The sequence below is a fragment of the Akebia trifoliata genome, chromosome 2 (assembly GCF_017979445.1).
Source record: "Akebia trifoliata isolate Shusen 1 chromosome 2, ASM1797944v1, whole genome shotgun sequence".
NCBI classification, from domain to species: Eukaryota; Viridiplantae; Streptophyta; class Magnoliopsida; order Ranunculales; family Lardizabalaceae; genus Akebia; species Akebia trifoliata.
Genome location: NC_141376.1, coordinates 26,319,246 through 26,342,382, shown reverse-complemented (window position 1 = coordinate 26,342,382; position 23,137 = coordinate 26,319,246). Strand labels below are relative to the sequence as shown.

The 23,137-nt window shown below is 33.8% G+C and overlaps 1 protein-coding gene and 1 long non-coding RNA gene across 5 annotated transcripts; both read right to left on the bottom strand.

The window, feature by feature from the left end:
• Positions 1–779: 779 nt before the first annotated feature.
• Positions 780–7,447, bottom strand: LOC147409992 (uncharacterized). Of its 4 annotated transcripts, XR_015175559.1 has the most exons (9): positions 7,077–7,447; positions 5,163–5,537; positions 4,733–4,851; positions 4,253–4,460; positions 4,021–4,047; positions 3,251–3,476; positions 1,938–2,046; positions 1,522–1,597; positions 780–1,123 (listed from the first exon to the last, which is right to left on the bottom strand). It is a non-coding gene; the product is annotated as an uncharacterized LOC147409992 (long non-coding RNA). The 4 variants fall into 4 exon arrangements; XR_015175557.1 differs by having other exon boundaries at positions 4,253–4,502; positions 4,733–5,537; XR_015175556.1 differs by having other exon boundaries at positions 4,733–5,537.
• Positions 7,448–15,196: 7,749 nt separating this feature from the next.
• LOC147409991 (protein indeterminate-domain 4, chloroplastic-like) lies at positions 15,197–21,381 on the bottom strand. Its single transcript, XM_086432185.1, has 3 exons — positions 18,982–21,381; positions 18,269–18,665; positions 15,197–16,584 (listed from the first exon to the last, which is right to left on the bottom strand). The coding sequence occupies exons 1-3, from the start codon at positions 19,130–19,132 to the stop codon at positions 15,360–15,362; spliced, it is 1,773 nt and encodes a 590-aa protein (XP_086288311.1). The 5' UTR covers positions 19,133–21,381; the 3' UTR covers positions 15,197–15,359.
• Positions 21,382–23,137: the final 1,756 nt, after the last annotated feature.

Genomic DNA, 23,137 nt, shown 5'->3' with positions numbered 1-23,137 from the left:
TATATTGATGGTCTAATTTCTTCAAACATATCATCGAAAGGAGTAAACTTTTCAAACCTGTGGATTTCTGTAACATATTGCATAGCCAATTTAGTTCTCGAGGAAAGAATATAGGAAGCGGGATATCTATTTTTCTTGGTGAGTTGGGATAACTTTTAGGACAATTTGAAATAAGGTCGACTTGATCGTATAAGCATCGAATCGAATCCTTGTTGAATTGGGTTTATATTGGATCTTAATTTCAGGATCCAAATCCAACCCAATGACAATTAGATAAGTTCCAAATGGGATCAAATCCGATTTAATAGACAAAATCCAAAATGAACTTCATATATTTAAATAAAACATATAATGTACTCTATATACTTTCTTACATTTTATGGGATGGACCCACTACAGTAAAATAGGGCTATAGCGACGGTCGTGACCGTCGCTATAGGGTAAAATACCGTAGCAAAAACATGTAGCGACGGCCAGGGAGGCCGTCGGTCGTCGTCGCTAAATAGCCCATCGCTATATGTTATATCGACGGCCAACTAATTCACGGACGTCGTTAGTGCAGGACTTATTGCGACAGCCAATGCTGGCCGTCGCTATAGGGTATCATTTTTAAAAAAAATAAGTTTACTCTTTAGCTACGCTTTTGGCTTTTGGCCGTCGCTGTAAAGGTTTTTGAAGAAAAAAAAAAATTTTATTTTACACCAGCCCCCTCATGTTTTGCAGAATATTGGAGATACCCCTAATATTTTGAAATTGATGACCATGAACCCACTTACCAATATGAAAAGACCCAAATGCCCCACTCTACTAGAGTTCATTGTGTTACTATTACACAGATTATGATACAACATGAGCTACTAATTTTACTTTTACATTACAAAAATTATAACTAATTAGTTGTCTTTGCTGAGGTCTTGATAGGATATGAAGCATCCGTGGCTATACCACATATTCCCTCTTCATCAGCTATGCTGCGCTGCATTCTTATGTAACCTTTCTTACCCCATTCTGGTCCCCATGAGTTCTTCACTATCCAATACTTGGTCCCATCTAGAGTTGCTCCATAGCCCACGATCGCTACCCCATGAACTAGTTATTTGCCACAATCTCCCGTGAATACGCCCTGTGATCATAGTCAAGTCGATTCATGCATATAAATTAAATTCAAGGTTTATACTAAAGCACATCAAATCAGTTTATACTAAAGGTTTCGGATCCACAATTTATAGCAATATTTATATGGATGATCCACAATTGTAGCTCCCTGCAAAGTTATAATTCAAATGCAATGAACAAACATGGATATTGAGATAGGACTGCAAATTCACGAAGATATGGGCACATTAAAGATCAATATAAAGTAATGTTAAAAGCTTGCAATGTAACTGGACAAGTCAGTAGGTATATGTATGCTCCATCAATTCAGTAGACATCCACCTTTCCCACCAAAGTAATTCAATTTCTCCCCAATACACATCAATTTCATTGTTTCATAATCAAGAGTTTAGATTGGAAACTTACACTGAGCAAGACAGCAGTTTCAAGGGCATGAGCCTCTTTGAATGTTACATAAGCAGTGCAAGCATATTCTCCAGATCTGTTTATAACAAAAGGAATTCACCCGTCATGAAAAAATACAATTACACACACAACGCATTTTTTTTATGAGTAAGCTGGACTTGAACCCATGACCTCAAAGTTTGACTGAGCTATGGGTCTAAGCCCACAGACACAACATACATTGGAAATGGTATAAAAGAAAGTGTTTGGTAGTGTTCAAATTTGTATTACTTCTTTACAACAACCCATTTTGATAGTGAAAATTTAATGGAGGAACCATAAATTTACAAGGCTAAACCAGTTGATCTTCTCATAAATTTACATATTAAGCTCATAACACTAAAAATTGTGACAAAAAAGCGAGATAACAAGCTTACCTCCTCATGTGGAGGAGTGAGAGTAACCAAATCATACTTCCGATGCATCCTACTGTTGTGAGTAACCAGTAGCCGAAGCTATCAGAGTACAACATAACATGAGATAAACCTGCAAGAATCAAAACTAATTAGATACAAAGTCCCCAAATTAGGTTCCAAAGCACATTAATTAGAACTTGAACAGATTGGGAAAGAAAAACGTGAAAATCACACAGATTAATCAGATCTAACTAAAGCGATATACAAATTAATCAAAAGCAAGACTTCAAGATTCTGATTGAAGCAAAGATCTGAAATACTGATTCTGATTGAGCTTGTTACGTCAGATAAGTTGATTGAGTTGCCACGTGCCTAAGTCAGATTATCAACACTCTTCTCTTAGAGACAAGATCCAGAATGGCATCTTGTTCCTATAGCATAAGAATAGTGTCTACGTGGCCTGTTTTGGTAGAAGTTTAAACTACATTGGACACCTTACCAAACCTTTTTTGGAAGCAGGTCTTCCCCCATTGTGACAAAGCTTAATGGTTCCATCTGAAAAACAACATCACCTTACTAAAATTTCAAACAGAAAAACAAAATGGGATATGACCATGTCAACCATAGTGTTTTTAATGCTCACAGATACTGGTTCAAAGCCAGATAGTTCTTTGAAAGTGTTCTCTTTTATCATAATTGTAAACTTGCACTATACATAGCAAAGACATTTGTCAACATCAATCTTTCATTTTACAATTGATTATCTGACTTGATAAATTTATACTAAAGAAGGTGAGAAAAATGCTTACAAATTGAACTGAATTAGGGAAAAGAAAACAAGAGATTGATATAACGTTATGTGCATCAAAAACAGAAACAAGGTAAGGCAACCAAACAACAACTACCCAGAAAGAACAATCCAAATACACAGTTCTATTACATAGTCAAAAAAGACCACTTTTGACTTCTCGAACATTTTGCTTCAAAGGCATAACAAACTAAAGACAACAAATCCAACCCATATTAGTTATGATAGAAATCGGTTTAAATAAGATGAGAAATCGACAAATTTACGAAAGATTGACCGGGGGGGTAGGTCCAGCCACTACAGTAAAATGATGATTCAAATCATCAACATCATACATTATCACATCACAATAAATTAGCAGATATTTTAATATTTGACACATTAAAAAAATAACAATAATACATATATATAGAAGATCAATATTAGCTATAACATGATGATGCGCATTGCACCACATCATGTACTGCCCATGTGATAATACATCATGCACATCATGCATCATGAACCATGCCATTTGAAAGCTCACCTCAGCTTGGCCCTTGGCTTGAACAGCTTTGTAACCCATGCTTTGAGTGTTACCAGACATCTTTGTTTTTCTCTTTTTGAGTCTTCAAACACAAAAGCAAAGCAAATCAAATTCTCTCTTTCTTTGATTCTGCAAAGCCAAGCCATACACCACGCTGATTTATCACTCATTGTTCCCCGAGCTTCTTTATCGATTCCTAATATTCCATTGGTATTGAAGTCTCATTCTACAGTAAAGTAAAATAGGAAGACAACAAAAAGTCAGATACTATCAAGAAAATTAAATTAAACACTACATGGAGCATGACAAGCATGAGTATCTAACAAAATCCACGTCAACAACAAAATACACCAAAATTTACTAGCAAAAGGATAAAATGAACACCATACTGCCAAATAAAAGCATAGCACAATGACTGTATAGCTTACAAGCAGAGTAGTGTCCAGAAGTATAGGTCAAGTGTTCAAAACCTCCAAGAAAGCAATGATTCCCTTGAGACAAACCCCAAGGTATGGTACAGCCTGCACTTACCCGATGAGTGTAGTGCGGGAGGATAGCACAACTCCCAGGGGGAGTTATAGTCTCACCTAAGGTGGGGATTCTCCCAGAGATACCAACAGAAGGGGGAAAAATTGAAAAAATAGAGAACCATAACAATGAGAATAAAATGAAAGAGTGGGCTAACAGGAAAAACAAGAAAAATGTGAAACTGATAATTGACAGATGCATTTATGCTGTAAAATGCAAGTGGAATTATGAATTATTCTTACCACACACAGCCTTCAGGATTGGACAGCCTGTGACAACCAGAAATAAAAATTAATAAAAAAATAAAAAATAAAATCTGCCATAAATAATAATCTGGACTCGACAAAGAGATGCTTGTGCCCATCATTGGATCAGTCCTTTATTTAAAATTTAACCAAGATGGTGCATAAATAAAAACAAAGATGAATGTCATCATTCATACATAAAAACTAATAGCTTTGTCCTTCTACCTACCTTTTATTGCTTTCTGCCATACTAAGATGGAAGCCTCTTACTCATCCACATCCAACCCATTCCCACCATCAGCACCTTTCATATCTAGAGTAAGCCTCTTACTCTTGGGGATCCAATGCATGTTGTGTGCCAAAGTTCAGAGTGTTCTCATTGGTTGAGAAGGTATGGGTCAACTCTGCTCCAATTGCCGTGTTGGTCAGGGGGCTCACTATTTGATAATAGGAAGCATTCAATGTGTCACCTTTAACTCCTTCGTCCACAATAAAACATATAATAATTAATAAACCAAACAATGATGCACTCTACATCCATCATCCCCACTAGTGATTTGGTCACAAAATTTTATACTCCGGATCTGGGAAGAGATTTGTTGAGTATGAGATTCATAGATAGTGTGCAAGCCTATATAATTGAGAGATGTACAGTAGTATAGGAATGTATAATAAAAAAAGGCTTTTTTAATGAAAGGAAACTACTCACAGAGTCAAGGCAGCAATAAGGTCATTGTGGGTGAAGCTTAATCCGGCATTGCATTTGGTGAGGTTCCCAGTAGCATTTGGCATCAGCCCCAATGGCAACGACATCAATTCCTACAACTCCTAAAAAATTATATCACAAGACACATGCTATCTAAATGCCTATGCAATCTAAAGTTCAGCATACAACTATAAAATTAGAACCAATTCTACATTCCTTCTCAAGCTTTGCCAAGATGTTCATCAGATCCAAGATTTTAAACCTTAATTGGAAAATTCTATTGAAACCTTTGAAAATTGGCAGAAAGCAATAAGGACAATAAGAAATTCCTTGAGGCAAACATGATCTATCCCATAATATTATAACTTCTGAAAAGAAATTCCTAGCTAAAACATTCAAAATAAGATAAACCATGTCAAGTGAAAGAGCATACACTCAGGAACATTTGTTCTTGTTGGCGCAGCAATTTGCAGCAACACCATTTTATCATGCCAATTTGACAATATGCAAATATAAGAAACAATTGACAATAAAGACTATTTATATGCAGAAAATTAACAAAAATTAATGGTCTGAAACACATCAACTTAAACACCCAGTCATGAGTCACCCACCCAAGTGAATAAAAAGAGACGCATCAGCAGCGAGAAAGGGAGTGATGCCTTACAATCCAATGGCGAGCAGACAAAGGATTACAATCACGCATTGCTTGCATTTCAGATTTGAGCAGTTCCTCTTCTGCATAAAATGCATTACTGTGAACATTATTGTTCCCTGGTTCTTCAACTTGAACATTCAACTCAACCACCTATAGAAACAGACAATGCAAAACTATTAATATCATTTTAATAATGATAATGGCTCACATATGGCACTACTTCATTTTACAACGAACTACTTGTCTTGAAATATGAAACAATACCTTATCTTTTCCCTCCTCCTTTATCCGGGCTTGAGACCGGTCCATCTACGGACCGTACTTGACCTAATATTATCTATGAATTGACTCAATTTACCTGACCCAACCCATTAAAGTGAAAGATACTAGGCAATCTTCCATGAACGATTACCAAATATGTATTATTAGTAATACATAACAAATCAGCATACTCATTATTTAACAACTTATCAATATGTATTATTAATAATGTGAGTTGCAATTAATATAATATGGTGTTATCTACAAAGCTTTTATCCCTTACTAATGAAAATAGATAGAAGTATCTATAAAAGAATAAAAATCAATGAGATTTAAAAAAAAAAAAAAAAGAATTATTGATAAGGGTTGACATTGGATAGGAAACAAAGCCACAAGAAAGAGTTGTGCAACCATTGGACCTCAGATATACAAGTTCAAGAATGTGTGTGAACATATAAGTTCACTTTTCATGAGTCTATGGATCCCGACCCTTATATAAAGTAATATAAAAATATATTAGGTTGTAACATAAAAATAATCTGGTATGAATTTCATAACATCACCAAAATTGATTCAAAATGTAAGGAAGTATGTAAATTATATTATGTAGTTAATGGGCTGAGTCACTGTAACTATTCACAATATTGAAATTCCCCCTTCTTGTTGAAAGCCTAAGAGACAAAAAGAAAAAGTTGAATGTTAAAAGAAAGTAACTAATTAACAAAAATTAAGAGCATAGAATTGGGAAGGTATGAACACATAAGGCATAGATGGGAGTTGGCACCTCATGAAAATCAACGATGAGAGTTTCGAGATTAGGGGAATTGTCTAGTAAGCAAGTCAGCAAATTGAGATGTTTTTTACTAAGACCAATCCTTATCTTTAGATACTAAAATTTAGGCAAACTTTCGAATACATCTCGCTCCGGCATATGAAACTTCCACATTACAGAAAAGAAAGAAAATTAGAAATATAAAGTTAACAGCAGACCAAACATGCTGTGTATTTAATATGAATGAGTTTATACAAGAGTTTATGCCTCAAATAGAGAAATGTAAGCAGGCATGTTAATCAATCTTGTACAAAGAAAGTCAAGTAAGGCTTTAATTGGTCATTGAGAAGAACTGATTTGGTCTAATAAATAATCAAAATGAGATTTTAAACCTTGCTTGTAGCCATGGAGATCATTCTCACAAAACAAATGCAGAATATGTGTATAACAGAGAAATTACAAATCGAACTAAAATTTCTGAATTTAAATCGAACCAAATTTTCGAAATTGGGATTTTTGATTGAAATCGTACCAAAATTTGAATCAAAGCTGTAGAAATTAGGATTATACAGCAAAATCAACAAAATATCAACAAAAATCCAGGGTTTAGGGATCGATTGAACAGAAAAATTAACAAAATACGTAGCAAAACATACCTTAATTTTCGGGAGGCCGAGGTCAGATCGGATCTGATTATTGAACCCTCACGCGTTTCAGAGATCAAGATAGAGAGAGATCGACAGCGAGGTAGAGAGGTTCTATGTCGAATAATCCTTAAAGAGTGTTCGAGTTTCAGCAGCTTGAGATCTTCGAGCTTGTGATCTTCGAGCTTGAGATCTATTTCAAACGAGATTTGCAAGTATGAGACAGAGGCTTCGAGTTTCAGAGGAGATGAGAGAGAGAGATTGTTCGAGTTTCAGCGGAGAAGAGAGAGACGGAGATGAGAGAGAGGCGGAGTTCAAGTTTCAGCAGAGAAGAGAGACAGAGACAGAGATGAGAGAGGCGGAGTTCGAGTTTCAGCGGAGATGAGAGAAGACGAGATGAGATGAGAGAGGCGGAGTTCGAGTGTTTGAGGGAGCGAGTCGAGTAATAAAATCGTTGTTTCAGCGACGGTCAGACTTTGACCGTAACTAAAAATCGTCGTTACAGCCCAATTTTCCTGTAGTGACCCTCCATATGAACAAGACATGGTTGATCCAAAACCGATTCGATAGGTTATCAAAACCAATTATAAGAACCCATATAAGTCTTTAATCCAAATCCAAAGTTATTGGATCAGAATGGATTGAATTCCGGGTCTGATCCAATCCATTGACAGCCCTATCTTGATTCTTGAACACATCCATTATATAGGCCAATTAAACCGATTGGGACAAAGCTAAAAACAAGCCTCTTGTTGTCTTTAGATTTATAATCACTAATAATACACGCTTAGCGAAGCTAAATCACTTTATTTTATATCAATGGCACTAATTAAATTAGTTTTTTCCTTGCTTTAGGTGCTAGAATATCATTAGTGGAAGATTGTTGTTGTCCTTGTCTGGATTCATGAAGACAAGATTCCAGATTATATATATAAATAATCCCAATGAAAAATAATACTACATGTTATAAAAGAAGGGATTTGATTTATTTTTTACCCTCCTACCTAAAAAATTTGGTTTTCAATATTCAAATATCAGGATGAAGATATGATTTTTTTTTTTAGGGAGATGACGGTGGCGATTTTTAGTAAGAAAACCAAAAACATCATTTGTATATTCCCTGAAAATATTTCCATTTTTTTTTAAACGAACTTATTCAAATTAACTGAATTTAAACCTCACCAAATAATTAGCAAATCCAGCTCTTTGTTCTTATGGGTTAACAAGGGCTTATAATCAATTTTGAAAACATAAGGGTTTGTCCCAAATATTACCTAATGTAGAGGAGCATCTTATTAAAATAGGCAAGAGGGGGCAACATGGTCAAATGTGACATATTATCATTTTGAAAGCATGAGAGATATCTCAAATACTCATTATAGAGGGGTGTCAAAAGTTGATAGAAACAACAAGTATGAAAATAAGAGAGTATTCAAATATTGGCATAAACTCAAGGGTATATCTAGATTACCAAAAAGTTTTCTCTTAGGTTCAATAGGAATTTAAATAGGAAAAATTACTTAAACGTCGCTCGCAGAGGGACTTCTTTCTAAATAGTCCCTCAGTTTTCAGTTGTTGCTTGGCAGGATATTTAGTAAAAATTTTCTTTCTAATTGGTCCCTGGACCTCAACTCCCACATTCCTCACGATTGAATGTCCTTATTGTTCCAACTAATAGTTTTCATTCAAAAATTGGATTTTTGGCATTTTAATTGAGTTTCGGAGATTCCATTTCGTCAGAAAGGATTTAAGAAAGAAGAAGAAAACATTTTCAAATATTTTGAAGATGTATGTAAAAATCAATGACTTTTTCACTTTTTTTTTTTCAATTTTTGGATGAAAATCGATCAATAATGGTAGTTTTGGATTATATCATTTAAACAAGTTATTATCTCAAGTTTTTAGTCGATCTTGCCATGTATTTTAGTAGGAAATCTTGAAAATTGAAAATGGGTGGGTTTTACCAGTGCCGTTCACCACTTTTTATTAAAAAACGGTGAACTCCACAAAAATTAAAAAAACATCAAGTTTGATAGTAAATAAAAAGTGGTGAATTCAACAATAAATAGTGGTGAGTTCAATAGTAAAAGTTATGAACTTGATAGTATAAGGGACCATTAAAAAAGAAAAAAGGTTTACTAAATGTCCTATCAACCTAACACACGAAACTTAAGGACTATTTAGAAAGAAATCCTTCCGTAACAGTCCTTTAAGTAATTTTTCCAATTTAAAATAAGTGAATTGCAGATGTGGCTGTGTAATTTATATAATCATTTAAATAGATAATTATAAAATTGGATACTCACCAAGTTTTTAAATATTAAAAAGGAAAATTCTGAAGAAACACTGAAATTGACATCATTTCACACATTGCTGATGTGGATGTACCTACAAAATCATAGATGCTTTTCATCGAGATACAAGTGAGAAGTATTTATCATTCTGTGCATATCAATGTGTGAAACGATGTATACGACTCAATTAAAAAATGGGTGATTTAGGGGGCATTTCATTCGGATTGTAGAAGTTGATTCTCGTTGATAATCGGATTTTAAAATTCATAACTTTGTTTGGTTCAGATTAGTTCAATGATTTTTAATAATCGGAACAAAAAACTTTCAAAAATCAGAAATACCTTTCCTTCCGTTTGTTTCTCACATGTGAATAGCGTTTATGCTTTAAATGGTGGAAAAACCGTGTAATAAGGTCTTAATCGTAGGTCCAAGTAATTTAAACTCTCTTTTCCGTGACGCATGCCCAACTATTATTTTCCAATTAAATCCATTCCCTCCACAGTTTGGTGAATATTTGATGATATACCATCCTTGACCTTGGTCTTTTCTTATGAATTAAAGAAAAATTACATCAATGCCTTCACCATCCACACCATCATCATCATCACCATAATAGCTACATCATCATCTTATTAAACTAAGTAGGATATTCAACACAATTTCAAAAAATAAAATAAAAAACTTACATCAATGTGCCTTCACCATCCACACCACCACCATCACCATCACCACCAATATATAACTATCATCATCATCTTCTTAAACTAGTAAGATATTCAATACCTGGGCGCAGTTAGGATTTTCTTATAGTGGGGGCAAATTATGATTAGTTGTATAGATGAAGAACTTGAAGATGAATGATTTTAGAGAAAAATTCAGAGATTTTTAGTTAGAAATTGAAGAAAAGAATATTTAGGTCATTTCCAATTAGTATATGAGAAGGTCCGGTCAAGGGGCAATGTCATCAACAAAAAATTGATGGGGGTGAATTGGAGGGAGGTGAGGGTGTGGGGGAGAATGGGGAGAGAGGTGAGGGAGTGGAGACAAATGGAGCATGTAATTAGTTGAAAATACAGAGGTGTCTCAAAGTTTTGTAGGGCCAATTGCCCCCACCAACTCTTTACTAGCTCCACCCTTCACACTTGTTCAATACTATTATTATTATTCCATTCATTAAAATATGCAAAGCCATTTCAATTAATGTGATGTAGCATCGTTTTTATTAAATCTATTTTCATTGAATTTCTTTATATAATATCTATTTTTTATTTAATTAAAAAATGAAGTTCTCTATTAGTTGTAACAGGTATTTGATTCCTACACTTGATAATGTCATTTCTATTGTAAGGTGTTTTGATTATTTTCTAATGATGAGATGAGCATCATCTTAATGGCTATGATGAGGATATATGAGTGCCTTGATGTAAGTTGGAGTGATCTAAAAGGACTAAATGTGTATTGTTGAGTCTGTCAATTTTGTAGGTAAAAATTGAATGAGAAATTATAGCAAATTAAATGATATTATTAATTTAACATGCAATGTGAGTTATTATTTCAAAATGCTACTATCACTTGTACATTTTATTACAGACTACCAAAAGTTGCTCATAGGGGTGTCAATGGGTACCCATTTACTCGGAACCGAAATCGAAAACCCTAATTCTGGTTCCCTTTTTATTGGAATTGATTAGTATCGGATATAATATGGAATCGAACTGATAGGAACCGGAACCATTAGGTTCTATCCGATAGGTACCCGGAATCGATTTATTTTGTCATTTATTTTTACATTATATATGATTCAAGATTATCCTATATTCTAAAATTAATATTTATGATATAAAATTTTTAAAATTTCATATAAAATAAATATTTGAACTTAAGATAAGTCATTTCTTTTTAAAGTTATTACTTGTAAAAGAAATAAATTTTAATATTTGAAAATAAAAGTCATTAAATCATTATTTTAGTGGAATAAATTATTATCAAGTTGATACTTAACAAATAATTTGTTATTTTTTAGAAAGAGTTTCTTTTATAATAATTTTAAAATAATTTTTCTCATTTGATTCTTGAGAATCGGAATCAACGGGTATTCGTGATTTTTGATGGTTTCGATTCCGATTTCACTTATTTTAAAATTAGAATCAGAATCGATAAAATATAAAGATTATGATTCCAATATTCATAAGAATCAAATCGGAACTGACCCATTAACACCCCTAATTGCACATTTATGTTAGATAATGTTTTTTTAAATTTTTACATAAAAGTTGCAACTAATAGAGCATTTGGATTTCAAAGGAGGCTGATGCAACATTTGTCTCATTAATTGTCCCATAACATATTTTGATTTAAATCAAGTACATCAGTGTGACCCAACACATCCATGCATGCATTGATGGATGGATTCATAAAGCATTTTAAGCCTTTTTTTCTTTTATTTTTTTCCTGAGCGAAGGACGTATGTACTTCATATGAACATTCGCATGGAGTGTAAAATACGAAACAAAAAAATAAAGAAAAAGAGAAAATTTTCACTTTGGAATCTATAAAACAATGATTATGGGAGAGAAAAGAAGATTGAAAATTATCAAAAGCTGACTGACTTTTGAGGAAAAGACGAGAATATCCATGATAATTCAAAAACGACAAAACTGCCACCAGGGTTCCTCAATAATAACTATAACGACATTGCTAGAGAGATGCCTTTTCTTTCCTTCTCTCCGTGCTGCCCCCTCTGCTCTAAATAATCTACACTTCTAGATCCATCACAAATCACTTCTCAATCTCTTTCTAAAAGGCGAAAAAAAGAAAAAAAATAAAAAAATGTGTCTAAATAACGTGCACGCTATGAGAGCAGCGCATATTAGCAAAACAATGAGTCTACAGTGACTCGACTCATATGTCCATCGAGTCATATTGACACGCACGGAATAAGGTGAGCCCATATGAGCAAATACAAATAGAGAGGTTTATCTGGCATATCCAACTGTTGCATTTTTATTACAAAGAACGTTACTTTATGAAGTTTGTTACTCACCAAACTTTACTTTATCAAGTTTGTTACCTGCAAATCTTGAAGTAAGATTCACATCATATAATTCAAATTTTTGTGGTTAATTTGTAACTTAACATACCTTGGAGTGAATTTTAAGTACATCTATTTGTAGCATCCAAAACTACGATCAGATGTTACAAGGTTATAAAGGAAAAAATTCAAAGAACTTCAAAAAAAAAAAAAAATCGATAAAAAGTAAATTTTCACTGTTAAATTTTAGTTTTAAATTTAAGAGTTCGGTAGTCATAAGGGGCAAAGTTAGTAAAGAGCTTGTGGGGGCCATTGCCCTTACAGAACTTTGAGATGTCCCTATATTTTCAACTAATTACAAACTCATTTGTCCCCACCTCCTCACCTCCCTCCAATTCGTCCATCTATTTCAAATTTTTGAAGATAACATTGTCTCTTGACTAGGCCTTCTCCCATAGACTAATTAAAAATACCTTAAATATCATCTTCTTCAACGTCTAATCAAAAGTCTAAATAGTTTCTTCCACTACAATAAAATCTTGACTCCACTCTTGGTAGCAATCCATTTTCAACACAAAAGATCAAACTCAAAATTTTTATTTTTTTTAATTTTTAATCTGAGTTTTTGCATGAAACCTGTGTTGTTGGATTGCTAATTTGATAATCCATGTGTACCCAATGACCCTTAGTAATATTTGAAATGTCACCATGTTAATCATGGTAGTATGATTCATAAAGGAAGATTTGTTAAAGTAAAAAAGTAAGGGAGTTTTTGTAACAAAATTCAATAAATAGATCTGCCCAATAAATCTCTCATAAATTTATAAATAAATTAGATATTTTATAATAAATAATTTACATTTTGATCTGCAGAAAGTATTTTATATTATTGAATAACTCAATTGAATTTTGGTGCATTTTTGAGTTGACTCAGAAGTTGGTTCTAAATCGAATTTGGGGTCATGTGATCTCAAAATCCAACCTAATCAATTAAAAAGTTGACTCAATGAGTTGTATAGACTAGAGGAGTAGGGAGGGAGGTATTAGTGGGAGTCAAACTTTTGAGGAGTGAAAGTAAGAAAGGAGTGGTGAGTGGAATGTTTTCAACAAAAGTCAACCGAAAGGGCCATAGAATTCAGCGTCCCTAACTTGTTAGGAGTAGTAGACGAAGGTAGTAGGTGATTTTTAGGTCTCTATGAAATCATATTTTGTGAAAAAAGAATATATTATGATAGATCATGTGATCTAATATTTTTATTTAATGAGATATGCAGTGATACTGATTCGGTGTATCTTTCACACTTTTATTCCATACACCTCCGTATGGTCTAATAGTATATAAAACAAATAATGGAATCTATATGTACACGACTGGTTCACGACAAACAATAAAAACACCTTGGGAGACAAAAATGTTTCAATGTAATTTAAATAATTTCACAATAAATTCTCTCTCTCTCACACACACACACACACACACACACACACACACACACACACAAAAACAAAAGACATACATTAGATACACAAAACACCTTATGATAAAATTCTATAAATTACCAACACATTACGTATAATACAAACACATCTAGTTACACAAACCAACCCAGCTGTACTAATAATATTCTATCTTTTAATTCCCAGGTAATTATTTTTGATCTTAATTGAATGGTGGAGTCAGGTTATAACCCTAGATTTCTTATAAAATAAGTACACAACCACAACCACATATTTATATAAACAAAACATCCAAATAAATATTGCATGAATAATTAACATAACTCTCATAATAATGAAAAGGTTATATTCATTTTCTAAAAAATAAATAGAAAATAAAAAAACTTGAGAGTAAAGAAAATGTATATAAAAAAAATTAGAAAAAAAAATCCATATAAAAAACAAACTAGCAAAAGGTGGGGATATGCATTGATAAGGATATATAGTATAGCATGCGAATTATTACAATATCTTGTTATAGAGTACTCAAGATGTTGACATTACAAATATAGTGCAGATCATGTACCATTGGTGTTAGGTAACATTACTCAACTGTCTCCATTTTTCCATGCAAAAAAAAAAAAAAAAAACACAACTCTTTCAACCCCATTAAGATCAATGATTTTTAGCCATTGGATTCAAACATTTCATCATGATTTACCATCGGTCTCATTGACAAAGTAAAGGAATCTGGTGGCTAGAATTTAATGGTCAGGGTATTTTTTGGGTATGTGAGCCCATCAAAGAGAATGACAAACATTCATAATTGATAGAGAACATAATACAAAGTAAAATGAAGAAGAGTCATGTTGGAGTGACCTCAGTGGGGGACATCTTGACGTGGTGGTACGCGTATGTCTATAGATGCGTTTTACTTGTATCTTGAAGAAACAACATCTATAGGCATGTGCACGTCACCACATCAAAATGTCTCTGTGTGTCCTCTGCTGAGGTTACTCTAACATTAATCTATGCAGAAATGTCGAACATTTATAATGACATAGGCACTTTAGCAATGATATCATGTGTCTTATTCACATTAATATCCCTTCCTATTAATCTATATTGAAACTATAATGTGAAACATGAGATACGAAAAATTTCTGGGAATAAGGGATCTACAGTCATCTTAGTAATTTTCCAATACAGGTAAGCTCTATCCCGGCCCAGTGCTGCAACATCTTTGTGAGTAGTTTTCTATTTTTATTTTGTTTTACTGGGAGAACAGGAGTGAAAGAAAGAGTTAATCAAGAGAAACAATAGAATCCTAAGTTAATGATTATCTTATAAGCAAAAGCTACTCAAAAACGAAATTAAGTAAAACCTTCAAGGAAATAAAGCCTTAAGGCACATGCACCAAGAAATCCTACCACAATGAAACAACAACATTAAAAATTTCTCCAACAAAGTCATCACCAAGTTGAGTTATACATACCTAAATTCCTTTTTTCTTTCCACAATTTGTTCAAATCCTTACTGAAAATTTCCACCTCCAAAAGTTCGATTCCCGCCTCCAAAAGATGGATTTGTTGCTGCTGCCGCCGACTTCATTTCCGAGTCCAACGAACTTATGTCGATGTCGTCATGTTGTTTTCTCTGCGATATCCCACTGCTCATGCTTCTTACTACTCCCCCAACACCTAGAAAGTCCCTAGTTAATCTATCTGATCCTCCCATACTCATTGTGAGACTTTGATGCAACTTAGGTTCATCCATGTTACCCAAATTCGAGTTATTGTTGTGTTGGTCCAAGGTAAGCCTGTTCGTGTTAAACCCAACAAAGCCGGTCTCACCTCCAAAAATTGAAGCTGATGAGCTCCCTTGTGCTAGAGAATTCATTAAGTCTTGCAGATTGTTTTCATTTTCAATTTGTGATCTTAGACTCTCTCCACCACCACCACCACTTCCACTTCCACCAAAACTACCCCTAAAATTAGGAGAAATGTGTGGCCTATCTTGTCTTGTACTGTTTGAAGAAGAACTACCAAAGCCTCTTAGCAAGGATGTAGTACTATTCCCACTTGTTGTTGAACCCATTTGAGCAGCTTTTTGAAGCAATGCAGTTGCGGACATTTGAGGGATTCCATTGTCATTTTGCATAGAAGTGTTGTAGAGAGAAGATACATTAGAACCCATGTGATGATCACCCATTAAATTACCTGAAAACATCGTGGTCCCTTCGCCTCCACCAGCACAGTTAAACTGATCAGGATTAATAAGCAAACCAGAAGAGCAGGTATGGCTATTGTTACTATTAGCATTGTTGCTAGTGGTACTACTATTGGAAAAGAAGCTGAGGTTGAAGAGATTGGCAGCAGCAGCAGCCGAAGAAGAGTTGTTGGTGCTGTTATGGAGTTCGGAAAGTTGTATCAATCCATGGAAGTCTTGGTTTGATGAGCCAGGGAGGAAGAAGGATGATGATGGACCGGGTTGTGGAGGTCGAAACGATGGAGTTGAAGAAGGGGCAATTAGTTGATCAAATTGAGTTCCTGCAGCACCACCCAGTCGTAATAGATCACTAGATGGGTGATTTTGATCTTGTAATGAGGAAATTTGGGAACCCACTTGTGATAGGCCTAATCCCATATTACTACCTCCATACAAATGATTTCCAATGGTGTTTAGGTTTGTAGGAAGCCTTGCACCCTCTTGAGCCAATGCATCACAGAAGGCCCTGTGAGTGATGAAACTATCACGTCTGCGAGAATTTAAGCAAAAAAGAAAGCATAAGATCAGTTTGAGTAGAAACTAAATTGGAAACGAAGGGAAATGGGGCTTTACTTCATTAATTAGAGAATCAGAGAGAGAAACTCATGCTTAAGTTTATGATTTTATTTTCTTGGTTCATTTTTTTTTTTTTTTTTTTAACTTTTTAAGAAACTAATTTATTCAAATTTGGAACAATAAATGTTGAAGAAAATAAGTTTCAAACAAATTCTCTATAGGAAGAATATCAATCAATGAACATGAACAAATTACTAATGCAATTCCCAATTAGGATCAAGGGGAAAGGAGATCAATAATTTCAGTTGAAACTCAAAAGTCATTAGCAATGAAAATCCATTTTTAAAACTGATTAATTCAATTAAGCAATGTAAGAACTTCAAACACACACACACACACACACACACAAACTGCATTCATGATGATAAAATGGAGAGAATGAAAAATTAAAAGATGTTACTTCACATTCCCACGAAGGGAAACAATTGAAGGGGAGAAGTGAAAGAATCTTTCTTAAACTTGAAAATGATCAAACAATCAATAAATAAGTCCCATTTTGAGGACTGGTTCTACAATTAATGTATCAAGAAATTTCATTCAAGATTGATGAAAGCCATCAATCAAGAACCCTATTTCTAAAACTTTCACTTCAATTAATGCAAAAATCATGAGCTGTATGGTTTCCAATCTAAGAATTTTGCCAAAATTATAAAAATTACCAATAAAAACCCCCATTTTTGAATCGCTACTTCATTCAATGAACAACCCATTGGAATAATGCAAGAACCCAAGTCTTGATGAAAAGCCATCAATCAAGAAGCCCATTTCTAAAACTCTCTTCAATTAATGCAAAACCCATGATCTGCATAATTTCCAATATTCTAAAGTTTTTGCCAAAATAAAAATCATCAATAAAAAAACCTATTTTTGAAACCCTTTCTTCATTTAATGCACAACCCATTGGAATATTTGTTTCTTTTTAATGCATGAACCCAAGTCTAACTTAAAGTGTTTGAGAACAAGACACTCTTTGGAACATGTTCTTTTATAAAACAAGAGAGAGAGAGAGAGAGAGAGAGAGAGAGAGAGTAAGCATCTTGAACATCTGTGTGTCTTCTCTTTCCCAACTCTAGCATTTTCATCAAAAGGGCAACCTGCAAGATCCCAAATCTGTTCACATCTAGCCAACCGACAAGAGAACAAATCTGCTAAAACCACCACCTTTCGTTATATTAGTATGGCAGCATGTGAATAGGAGTAGGAGAGAGAGAGAGAGAGAGAGAGAGAGAGAGAGAGAGAGAGAGAGAGAGAGAGAGAGCTGAGAGAGTGGTTGTTCCAAGATGAAAGAAAGATAGAACTTTTGTTTGTTTTATTGGTTTCTTGGAACCTCTCTATCATGGCAGTTTCACAGTTCATTCACGTGTGAGCAGTCCCTCTGCCACTAATTGTAGACATTCAGTAATAAATAGTTGAAGAAGAATCTCAAAAAAAGAAAAGAAAAAAAGAGAGAAAATAAAACACACATAAAATAAAAGAAAGAAAAGTATAATAAAACCTATCCAACTCTCATCAATTCTCTTATGATTGAGTGTGCCTAGTAAAAAAACAAATGAAGATTAATGGATGTGATTGTTTAGGGGTTAGTGTTAATTGGTTACCTTGAGAATAGGGTTCCACAATCACATCTGTATTCTCTAGTCCCACAAGTTTTAGAATGGGCCTTCCAATCAGACTGAACTGCATATCGCTTAGCGCACTTATCACACTTCCATTTCTTCTCTCCATGTTTTCTACAGAAGTGTTTCTTAATGCCAGTGAGGTCGCCAAGAGCCCTTGAAGGGTCATGGTGGACACATGTGGGCTCAGGACATAAATAAACTTTCCTCTTCACCTCTTTTGTAGTCTTCTGCTTTAGCTTCCAAGGGAGGTTATGTCCTCTTCTGTGGAGTTGTAGGTTTTGTTCCCTTTGGAACCCTTTGTTACACACCTCACATATGAACCTGTTTGTGGCCATTAGAGTCTTGGGAGATAGTGCTATTACCTCTGCATCCGGATCTGTTGTAAAAGATGCCAAAAACAAGAATAAACAACAAGAAAAAAATAATAATTAGAAATTATGCAATTAATACCCATTTTATTAATTTCCATGCATCACTGATGTCTTAAAAACTAGGGTTTCTTTTGGGGATTAAAGAGAGAAATAACAATAATTGGAAGAAAAATGAGTAAATAAGCAATACTCACTGAAGATTCAAAATTAGGTTTTTTTTTTTTTTTTTTCTAATGGGGTTTAATATGTAGGTGAGAGAATTTTTTGAAAAAAATTATTAATTAATTAATTTAGTTATATGCAGATGTAATAGCTACTTGCTTGGTGTTCCTGGGAGATTTCTTTTCTTCTTTTGAGGAGCTGTGGTTGGAGCTGTTGATGATGTTGGTGTAGATGACTGTAGTTGTTTCATCTGGTTTTGATCTTCTTCTGTCATTCCAAAGAACGGAGAGGATGATGAAGCCGATGCCATCTTCAGCTAGCAACTCCACCTTCTAGTTCTTGATCTTCTTCTCACAACTACACTTAAATGTAAAAAAATCAACCAAAATATTCACCAAATTACATAAAATCTCAAGCTTCTCTTTAGTCCCACTCTCTTTAAGACTTTCCCTAGCAAGAAAAAAAAATTGAAAATTTTCCTTCTGGGTATTGATCTTCCTCCTCTATAGAGTCTTAAGTAAAACTCCACAAAATCCTCCAAATGATGAAATAAAATCGAAGGAAACAGTTGAAGAGAGAAGAAGACAAACAATTCAAAGAAATTCAAAAACCCTCTCTCTTCTCTTTTTCTCCTCTTCTTTTCTCCCCACTTGTTAATGAGAAGTAATAGAAGATTGAAGAGCTTGTTATTCTCTTTCTATAATTTGGTTATCTTACATGCATACATGCATACATACATACATACAAAGATCAACATACATACTTTTCTTCTCCTCAATGATTTTCTGATAATCTTCAGGCCCTTCTCATCAAAAATACAAAAATAAAATAAAATAAAAAATACTATTTATTGAGTAGAAGAGGTTGTGTTGCTGGTGTTCTTGCTCCTCTCACGCAGGCTACTGTGTCGTTATGTGACGCTTGGTTGGGGCCACCGACTGTAGGCCTTACCCTCTCCTCATCTCCTTCTCTAATATCGTATCTTCTCACTCACGTCAAGACAAAACCTCCCTTCATCACCACCTCACCTCACTCAGTAAAAAAAAGCTAAATATAGAAAATATTCAAGTTTTAACAAAAAAGAGACTGCCTTACTTTTTGATTTCTAACCAACTACAATCCCCAAAAATTGAAATGGAATTTTTGATGTGGAACTGAGGTCCCATCTATAAATGCCACGTAGTACTACCTTAGGGCCCACTGGCCCTTCGATTCCAAAAAAATAATCTATGATTGGTTATTTCTATTGCAAGTGTTTACTATCAATCAACATTATGGAGTTTTTATCTTCTTTCTAAGAATTTTCACCTCATGATCATAATTAATTGGGTTCTATCTTGAAATTTTGGGTTATTTTAAATTTGCTATTGCAAGTATTTTAATATCTTTTATTTATTTATTTATTAGTAAACTTGCTTTTAATGAGTTTGATCACTAACTAGGTGTTGGCGGGATTTGAACCTAGGTCTCTGGTATCACACCCAAAGACTACCAATTAAACTAGTTGGTACCATCTCAATCTACATGTGGTGACATACTTACAATTGATGATGTGGATCAATAAGACATCTCCACATGGTCAATAAGTCAAGGCAAGATTGAATCGGAAGGGACATACGTCCCATCCTTGAAGTAAGGAGGGTCATTCAAAAAAGAATAGTTAAACTAAGACATTCATTCCTCACCTTAACTGACTCCTTTAGGGGACTAAGTCTTGGTAGCGAGTGTAAGAAATCAAAACACTTGACTTAACTCAGTTGGGAACCTAGCTCATGTAAGGAAGATTATAAAATTAGAAAGAGAATAACAACAAACCTAAAGTGGAAGGTTTCCTAGGATCTACAAGATCCTAATTAGAATGAGATTCTTAAACCAATTTAGAAGGAGATTAACATAAGAAAAAACTATGATTCATCACGACATTAAAAAGATAAAGATGGAAAGATCCTAATCGAATGAGGATTGGGATACATGCACAAGATTTTCAAAAAAAAAAAGTTATCAATGTAAGAATAACTCTGCAAATCTATAAACAAAATTATCAACACACAATTAAAGGACTTTTCGACTCATGATCTAATTTAGCTGTCCTTCTTTTATTATTATTTTTTCTAACTTGATTGTCGATCAATGAGTCTTAATCTGGGAAACCATCCCACATTAGAGGCTTTTTGCAGGGAACAAGAGGAAGATCGTCCTCGAGATATAGGTTTGGAGTTGAGGTAATTTATTTTTACCTACACTATATTATTTTGATTTTTTATCTTCTAACTTAGTTCCAATTTGTAACTTTTTCACTTTCATATGATAAAATTACCTCAAACAACTTGTTATTTTTTATTTATTATTTTTAATGTTTATCATTTATTAAGACTACTAAATTTCATGAAGATGTATATTACTTTATTATTATTTTTTTTTCTTTTATCTTTTCACTCATCCATAATATCATCATCATCATTATCATTTGTGTCTATCCATCTTCAGGCTGGGGTCCCTTTAACCCCATTTTATCAATCAAAAGAAAAAGAAAATTCTCACGCTGTTTTATAATCGACAAATTTTATAAAGAATAATTGATCTTAATTACCATCTACTTGTACTTTTTTTTTTCTCTATTAATTTGATTGAATACGTCAATGTCAATTGCATAGAAATGAATATCACTTTAACCATCTAGCTTTATATCTAAAGACACATCCTCTTAAATCTCTTCATCATTAACATAAAAAGTCCTCAAACATAATTGCTAGAAATAACCTCAAGCTAATTTTAATTTTTTGTTGAAAGTCCACTAAGAGTTATGGGCCATGGGGGTCAAAAAGTGTACTACACAGCATATGTTGATGGGTGCAAAGCTCAACCATGAAAGCTCATATCAAAAGAAAAATTCTAGTGTCCAACATTGTCGGATACCAAGTGTTCGACGGACAATTGAAATAGGATGATATTTCTTTAGGATTTCCCAAAACATTGTTTGCAGGAAATCTGGATTGGTCACTGGGAAATTTATATCTCTACCCATCTTAACCGTTCCTTGGACCTTGTAGATCATAGAAATTTCCTAAAACATTTGATGATCTATATATAAACTTTCAAGTTTTGGTAAAAATTTGATGACAAATCCTCCCTGTTTTCAAATTGATGATGTACTCTGACTTTCGTTAGTTTAAAGTCTAAAAGAAAATGATCTAAATGCTTTTGTCTTCATCTTCCAACCTTAGAAAATCATATTATAATTTCTTTAACCTCTAGGATAATTTTTTTTTACCTTAGAAAATCATTGATTTTCTACGTAATAACTTTAATCCCTAAAGGGTTTGGTTTGGGGATTGTTACTCACATTACTCACTCTTTTGGGCCCAATGTTTAGCCCTACCTTCTGTAGACCGACACCAAAATAAGCTTGGTTGGTGGATTTCAGCGGTTCAATTCGAAATCAATGAATAAATTTTTTTATTTTTTATTTTTTTAAATAATTTTTTGTTCTGTGTGTGTGAATCTGACCAAAAAAAAAAAGGCAAAATTTTTATTGTTTAAGTGGTCCCCAAAGACTGCCAAAGGCTGGGAAGCAGAGATAGAGTAAGAATATAACAATACCATACTCCAGTTTTTTTTCATAAGCTTTCGGATAACATATGATACCGATATATTACGAGTTGTAGCTATTGGTGTCGTCAGTAATTATACTGATTCTTGACATCTTTCTATGGTTAGATTCTTGATAGTGACTTGATTAGCTAGGATACTTCATCAGACAAGCTCTAGGTCTACTTTGTGAGCCACGTGGCCCAATATTTTGGATTCACAAACACAAGAATGTTGTGTAAACTACTAAAATTACTGAATCAACTATGTTTTTAAGTTTATGTAAATGTTCATATGTTCCTTTTTTTTTTAATTAAAAAATTAGTTATATATTATCCAAAAAATAATTATAATTGTTATTTTTTAATTAAAAAATAGTTATAAACCCGACTTTTAAAATTCTTGTGGGGCAAGTGCCCCCACTGTAAATCCACCCCTGGCTGCGAGGGGTGTAAGACCATTTCATAAATGTTGAAAAATACTAGTTCAATGATATTTGCAAAAGAGTCCTAATAAAATGACTCGCCAAGTGGCATATTCAATGGACTTATTCACGTGGCCAAGTTTGGAAATCGTAGATATTTCTACCTAGGGATACACGACTTCCTCGGGATACACTTTTTTATGGGGAAGTGCAATCATGTATACCGAGAAAATACAAATCTACGGTTCCGTACTTGTCACGTCAGTGAATATGCCACCTAGTGAACGGTTTTCGTAAAACACC